The sequence below is a fragment of the Suricata suricatta genome, chromosome 10, assembly GCF_006229205.1.
Source record: "Suricata suricatta isolate VVHF042 chromosome 10, meerkat_22Aug2017_6uvM2_HiC, whole genome shotgun sequence".
NCBI classification, from domain to species: Eukaryota; Metazoa; Chordata; class Mammalia; order Carnivora; family Herpestidae; genus Suricata; species Suricata suricatta.
In genome coordinates, this window is record NC_043709.1 from 120,886,573 (window position 1) to 120,893,776 (window position 7,204).

General features: G+C 42.6%; 1 protein-coding gene across 1 annotated transcript in view; it reads left to right on the forward strand.

Annotated features, from left to right (window-relative positions):
• The first annotated feature begins 717 nt into the window (after positions 1-717).
• Positions 718-7,204, forward strand: part of ARMC3 (armadillo repeat containing 3) — a 99,086-nt gene continuing 92,599 nt past the window's right edge. Inside the window, exons 1-2 of the mRNA XM_029955759.1 lie at positions 718-798; positions 4,834-4,882. Of these exons, the coding sequence (XP_029811619.1) occupies positions 4,835-4,882 (48 nt within the window). The 5' untranslated portion in view covers positions 718-798; position 4,834. The remainder of the gene's footprint in view (positions 799-4,833; positions 4,883-7,204) is intronic.

The window sequence follows — 7,204 nt, forward strand, 5'->3', positions numbered from 1 at the left end:
GGGAGAGAGAAACCAAAATCATCGGAAGCTGAAAATGATGACCTGGACTGGAGTGGCCGTAAGGATGAAAGAGAAGGAACAGATTAGAAGACAAAATATAGAGGGCCAGGTGACTTAACTGCCGATTGGGGTGGAGGACGCGGGGTGGGCGGGTGAGGAGAGGGGAGGACAAAGAAGGGAGACTGAGGTCTTAGGCCCCTGGGAAGAATGGCATAAAGAGGAAAGAAGGATGGAAGAGGAGATTTTGAAGGGCCAAGACAAGTTCTGTGAGGACAGACAGGACACCCTCGTGCCTGAAAAGCGAGCCACGCAGGTCTGCGGCGTAGGGTAGTCTGGACAGGAAGTGGTGATGTAGTCATCGGCAAGGGCGGAGGCCTGTCTTCGGGAGAAAGCACTAGCATCTCGGAGTGCGCGAATCCAGGGCCAGGCCGCCGGCTCGAAGCTGAGGCTGTGCCGCCTGCAGGTGTACAGTTTTCACCTGGACTGGCCCGCAACAATTAGGAAGAGTAGGATTGCCGTGTCCGGCCTGCCCCAAAGCGCTGGACTCACGGAGCGGAGGACCATCAAGGTTCCTTCCCTGCCGACGGCTTACCCAAGGCGTGCTGTCTCTAGCGCAGCCTATCGCGAGCTTCCAGGGCGGAGGCGCGCGCTCCACGATGCGCGCAGGCGCGGCCCGGTGTCGCCTAGCAACCAAGAACAACAGTGGCCTAGGAGGCGCGTGCAGGCGGCGGCAGGCGCAGTTCTCCGGGTGTGAGCAGCGGCTGCTCCGCGGGACCCCGCCACCCACGTCCCCGGCAGGTAAAGGCGGGCGTGCAGCTGCGCAGCTACTCCCGCAGTTTGGAGAGACCCAGGGCAGAGGTCCCCGCAGAATTTGGGCAAGAAGGTGCCCAGCGCGTGGGGACGTCTGGGGCAACCGACGGAACGAATACCTTTTTAGGGGTTGTCGGTTCCTGCCCTGTGCCCGCAGTATCAGACGGGGTCGGGGTGGGTTTCATTAGCGTCCTGGCCTCCTTCCGTGTAACCGGTGACCAAACAAGCCCCGAGAGAGGATCTGAGGGTCTAAGATTCCGTTCCTTGACTCTCAGCAACTCAGGAAAAGAGTCCCCACTTGCCCTAGCCTTCCCCTTTCCTTCAAAATTTCCTAAAATAGGTCTCCTCCTTAGAAAACATTGAAGATCGCACAGGCCGAAAGTTCACAAAGAGCTACAAAGGATCGATAAGTTTGTGGGGGAGAAGTGTAGCTCCTTTCTAATAATTGAGGAGATGCACATTTAAAGCAGATTTGTTTTCGTACTCAATGCCGTGAGGTTCATGCCTTTGCACCCAGTTATTTTACTTTATCTTAAAGAAGCAGCTGAGGATGTGGATGGACATTTTATGTCTAAGGATGTTCATTGCAGCCTTATCCATAATTTCAGAGAATTAGAAACAAATGCTCAGCAAGAGGAGACTGTCTAGATAGGTAGTGGATGTCACGATATTATTTTAAATGACATGATCTGCTGATTCATTGGAGATGATTGAAACAATAAATGGAGACTGAGAGAGTTCATGAACTTGTCCATTAGTTTAATATAATAGGAGAGGAGGGCACTTGTTGGGATGAGCACTGGGTGTTGTATGTAAGCAATGAATCATGGGAATCTACCCCCAAAACGAGAGCACACTGTACACACAGTGTTAGCCAATTTGGCAATAAATTAAATTTAAAAACATATAGTAAGAAAATGGTTCCAGGAAAGGAACCATTGAGAATAGGAGATAGAAATCCATGTAGCATGGTAAAATCACTATAGAAAAAACACAAAAAAGGAACTATATTGAAACAGGGCTAATCTCCCTGAGTTACTTTTTTTTATTCCATGTGCTCTTCTTTGTTTTCCACATTTTTTTTCCATAATGAAATGTATTACCTCTATAAGTGGACAGTAGACAGAGAACTATACACTTAAATTTGGTTAAAATGGTAAATTGTATGTTATTTATGTTTTAGCATAATAGAAAACATCTATGGGAAGGGTGGTAAAATAGACAAGGAAAGCAGGTTTGCTTCCAAAAGTCAAAGGGATTTGCTTCCAAAAGTCAAAGGGATTTGTTTTCTTTTTTTGTTTTTAAATTTTAAGTGTTTATTTTTGAAGGAGAGAGAGAGTGTGTGAGCAGGGGAAGGTCAGAGAGAGGAGACACAGAATCCAAAGCAGGCTCCAGGCTCTGGGCTATCAGCACAGAGCCCTGCCATGGGGCTGGAACCAAGGAGCTGTGAGATCATGACCTGAGCTGAAGTCAGACTCTTAACTGACTGAGCCACCCCGGCGCCTCAGGATTTACTTTCTTTTCTTTCTTTTTTTTTTTTTTAATGCTTTTTATTTATTTTTGAGAGACAGAGAGAGACAGCTGGAGCAGGGGAGGGTCAGAGAGAGAGGGAGACACAGAATCCGAAACAGGCTCCAGGCCCTGAGCCAGCTGTCAGCACAGAGCCCGACGCGGGGCTCGAACCCATGAACCGTGAGATCTGACCTGAGCCGAAGCCGGATGCTTAACCGACTGAGCCACCCAGGCGCCCTAGGATTTACTTTCTTAATGTGACATCTCTGGAGCTTTCGAGGCAAACAGATCTTTAAAGAATAAAATAATATAAGATAATATAAGATTAATATAAAATAATATAAGATAATGTGGTTGTATAATGTTGATTTTAAGTGAAATGTTGAATTTACAAAGTTAAAAAAAAAACACCGTAGGGTTATATTGAGGCTCATTGCCCCTGATTTATGTCAGTTATATACTTTCTCCCTCATTAACTACTATACTCAATATGGTAATAAAAACACAAACAAAATGCTTCCTACTCCACGGTATGGCCTGGAGATCAGCTGTCATCCTGTGTTTAGGCAATTCTAACCTCTGAACTCTTCAATATACAATTACTAAAGCCACTATCCTGAAATGGAAAAAAATAAGTTCCTCAATGAAAATCAGGTGACGGACAGTAATTTTATGCAGGTATAATTCAGTTCTTTCTTTAACATTATTCACAAGGAATTCTTTTGTAAATCAAAGCCTGCTCTATCTTGGAGTTGGTTACAAAGCACTATGAAATTTCTTTTTCCTAGAGATTAATCGTAAGATAGATTTTCATTTGTCCAGAAGAGTTTCTGTGCATCTGCCTGGAATATCATAAACATAAAATCTAGGATCTGTGTGCTTTTCCAACACCTATGAAAGATGTTTGAGTTTTGAAAAAAAATATTGCCTCTAAAGTCTGAAAAGAACATTGAAAAATGAATGTAATTTTTTAAAAAATATTAAATTACACTTGAAAACAGTTTTCTCATTTTGCAAGAATGTTGTGGTATACAAACTGATGAATAATTTCAAATGCTTGTTTTTAAAACTTTATGTGATGAAAATCATATTTAATGGGGAATGTGGGAACATCTTAATGTTTTAATATATTGGATATGCTGTGAGGTAGTACATCACAGCACAAGCTCGCCCAGATGCTCAAAGATCTTGAAATTTCTGTGATTTGAACTTAGGGATCTTCTTTCAGAAGCCCCTAGGAGTTTCTATGAACATGTGGCTTTTTAAAATATGTGATAGATTCTGGTCAGTGTCTTTATTGCTAAGAGTTGCTTTTGCCCCTTGACAGACCATCTGAACTAACCTTGACATTGTAGATTCTCTCCTAAGATTTTTGACTCCCAGAATTTTCCAGAAACAGACTAATTTCCTTGAGACCCGTTTATACCATCTGAAATTGCCCAAATGCCAAACATAACCTCTCATTGGAGAAAACTCAAAGGATTTCTAGTCACCAACAACTTGGAAAGTCCTCTGTACCCAGGTAGAGTTGCTGCTCTGCGGGATATCATTATCAGTACCAATCCTTTGACTTTTTGTCTGCACAGTTATGGACGTATGATGGCAGGTGGAAAAACGTCTTGGAAGCAGTAACCCCTACTTCTCGAGAACACATTTCGTCAGATTCTCAATTACTTTTTTTTTTATTGAGCTATGGATTATATTAGTGAAAACTCTTGGTTATCTGGGAAAATGACACAAATGTTAATTTGGAGTTGGTACATTTTGGGTGTCATTCACAAAATCAGACCCCCTGGGGTGCCTGGATGGCTCAGTTGGTTAAGCGTTTAGATTAGGCTCAGGTCATGATCTTATGGTTCGTGGGTTGGAGCCCCGTGTCGAGCTCTGTGCTGACAGCTAGCTCAGACCTTGGAGCCTGCTTCAGAATCTGTATCTCCCTCTCTCTGACCCTCCCCTGCTTGTGCTGTCTCTCTCTGTCTCTCAAAAATAAATAAAAAACAGAAAAAAATCAGACTCCCAGGCAAAACAGAGTTCATGATTTTTATAAACATCGAATGCCTGCTAGGTACCAGATACTGTTGGGATAGATCAGTGCAAGAAAGCAGACAAAAATCCACCCCTGTGTGGCAGAACATTCTTGTAGATCTCAAAAGTAAGTTGTGTTTCGTCTCCTAAGCCCTCCATAAGTGAGCTATACACATGGTAAACTGTTTCCTGTCATATAAGTAAAAGTTATGTCCCTGATATATTCCCGTCCTGGCAAGCTGGAAGCCAGGACTAATGCCCAACAATCTTAACAAGTTCCTTAAAAACTGTGGAGTTTGACATAGGAATGCAGGTAACGTATTTGTACATGTACAATCATTTCTACCTGTAGTGCATTGTCTTTTTTTTTTTTTTTAGGTAAAATTGAAATGGGGAAATAAATCTCCTTCAAAGGGCCTAGGTAACAGAGATTTGTGCATATACGATGTACAAGTGACACTGACTAATTACGGCATCTTTTTCCAGGATGGGTAAAAAGATAAAGAAGGAAGTCGAACCCCCCCCTAAGGATGTGGTAAGTTGCTGATTTGAAGGCTAGTAGCACGTGGACAACCAGTTTTAAAAATAAATTGCTCCAACAGTTTGGCACGTTCCAGTATATACATGAGCACACAGTGGCAGAAGTCCAAAGTCTGACTAATGATAAGATTAGTTGGAGAAATCTAACATTATATAAACAAACATTTACAACGTTGTCATTACATAATTAGCACAATTAGAGAGTAATTATTAGCTTTTCCAGTATGTGGATGGCATGTTTATAAGCCTAGTTAATGACCAAATAGTTTTGGTTTGCTCTTTTAAATATTTTAGATTGATATTTGCTGGTCTCTCTCGTTAATGCTAATCATCCAAGTGAATTTGCAAAAATAATTAGGAGTTTATGCCATAGCTGTTAGATATGTATTTAAGGTTGTCTGAAGATGCCCATGTGGACATCAGAAGGCTCGTATTTTCCAGTTCTGTGGAGAGAAAAATCAGAGCTCATCATCTTTTCCTGTTCCAAATGTTTGAGGAACACGTCGCCTGAAACACAAAGCCCTGTCTCTCTTTTAAAAGCATGTTTTTATCTTATTTCTTTAAGGTTTATGAATTACCAAAAGATTGTGTTAAAAATAAAAAATGAACATGGACCGTTTTCAGTTTAGAAACTTATTTTGAGGGGCACCCGCGTGGCTCAGTCGGTGGAGCGAGTCACTGGATCTCGGGGTTGTGAATTCGAGCCCCACGTTGGGTATAGAGATTACGCAAAACTAACATCTCAGGGGCGCCTGGGTGGCTCAGTCGGTTGAGCATCTGACTTTGGCTCAGGTCATGATCTCACAGTTTGTGGGTTAAAACCCCGCTTCGGGCTCTGTGCTGACAGTCTAGAGCCTGGAGATGCTTTGGATTCTGTCTGCCTCTCTCTCTGCCCCTCCCCTGCCCCCTCAAAAATAAATAACCATTAAAATAAATGAATAATAAAAAACCTTTAAGAAAAAAGAGAAACATTTTGAAACAGACATTTGTTGTGATTTTCTTCAAATAAAATGTGAATGAAGAAAAGTGCTTATGGTCTGTCAGTAGAGTCACAGGATTTGACAGTTTGAGGGAAGCTGGGCAAGACCTTCCCAACAGCACTGGTGCTGTGTGGTTACAAATGTGAGCCACATCCCAGCTCTGCCTCTTATGACCTGTGTTATTTGGCACAGTTGCTAAATGTGGCCAGGTTATTTCCATTCTTACTTGGAGTTTCTTCAATGTGAATTGTAATGCCCAGCTCATTTTGGTTGTTGTATGAATTCAGATGAACTAGAGCTCATCAAGTCCTCAGTGCTCGGCATGTAGTTTATGCTGGTAAGACAGACCTATTATTGTGGGCCTCCTTGAGACTCTGACACACAGGCACACATATATGTAACTTCTTATGTATGATCCCTCAATATGGCTGGGAACAAAGACTCCAGAAGCATCTGTCTGGGGGGCGCCTGGGGGTCTCAGTTGGTTAACTGACTCTTGATTTCGGCTCAGGTCATGATCTCACAGTTCCTGAGGTCCAGCCCTGCATCCAGCTCTGTGCTGATTGTGTGCAGCTTGCTTGGGATTCTTTTTCTCTCTCTTCCTCTCCACTGCTTGCATGCGTGCACTCTCTCTCAAAATAAATAAACTTAAAGAAAGAAGAAGCATAAGCATCTGTCTGCTCAGGTCTAGGAAAATTCTGCAGAGATAGATGGTCATTGTCGTTTATGATACATTTTCATCATTCTGGTTGCTCTCTATGGACATGCTTCTAAAAGTATGTCTTTTGGACATACTTCTAAAACATTCCAAATTCTCTTATTTTTTTCATTGCATCTCAAGTTTGCATTATCCCTTTATGCTGCAAAATAGCATTTTTAAAAAATATTTAATTTTTAAGTAATGTCTACACTTGGCGTGGGGCTCAAACTCACAACCCTGAGATCAAGAGTTGCATGTGCGACTGACTGAGTCAACCATTTTCCCCAGTCAATAGCATTAGTGACAATTATTATCATAACGTGGACTAATGAACATGGGACTTGACGACAAACATTTTCTGACCAAAATTGGAATTAAGGGACTATTAAACTGTCGGCCCCGCCAAGTTTTCTGTCTGCCTCAGGCAAGGATTATCATTCCGTTGAGTGAGCCAGTAAACAAGATTTGCATCTGGAGGCTGGAGATTGCCATTTCCTGGTCAAAATAACTTTGGCGACTGTCTTGCTGAGCTAGACGTGAGTGGCCAAGGCACACAAAAGATCAAAACCGTATTCAGTGTTAGTTCTCCATCCCCCAAGATTGCTGAGGCAAAGTCGGGGTGCTTCTTTGATATGCA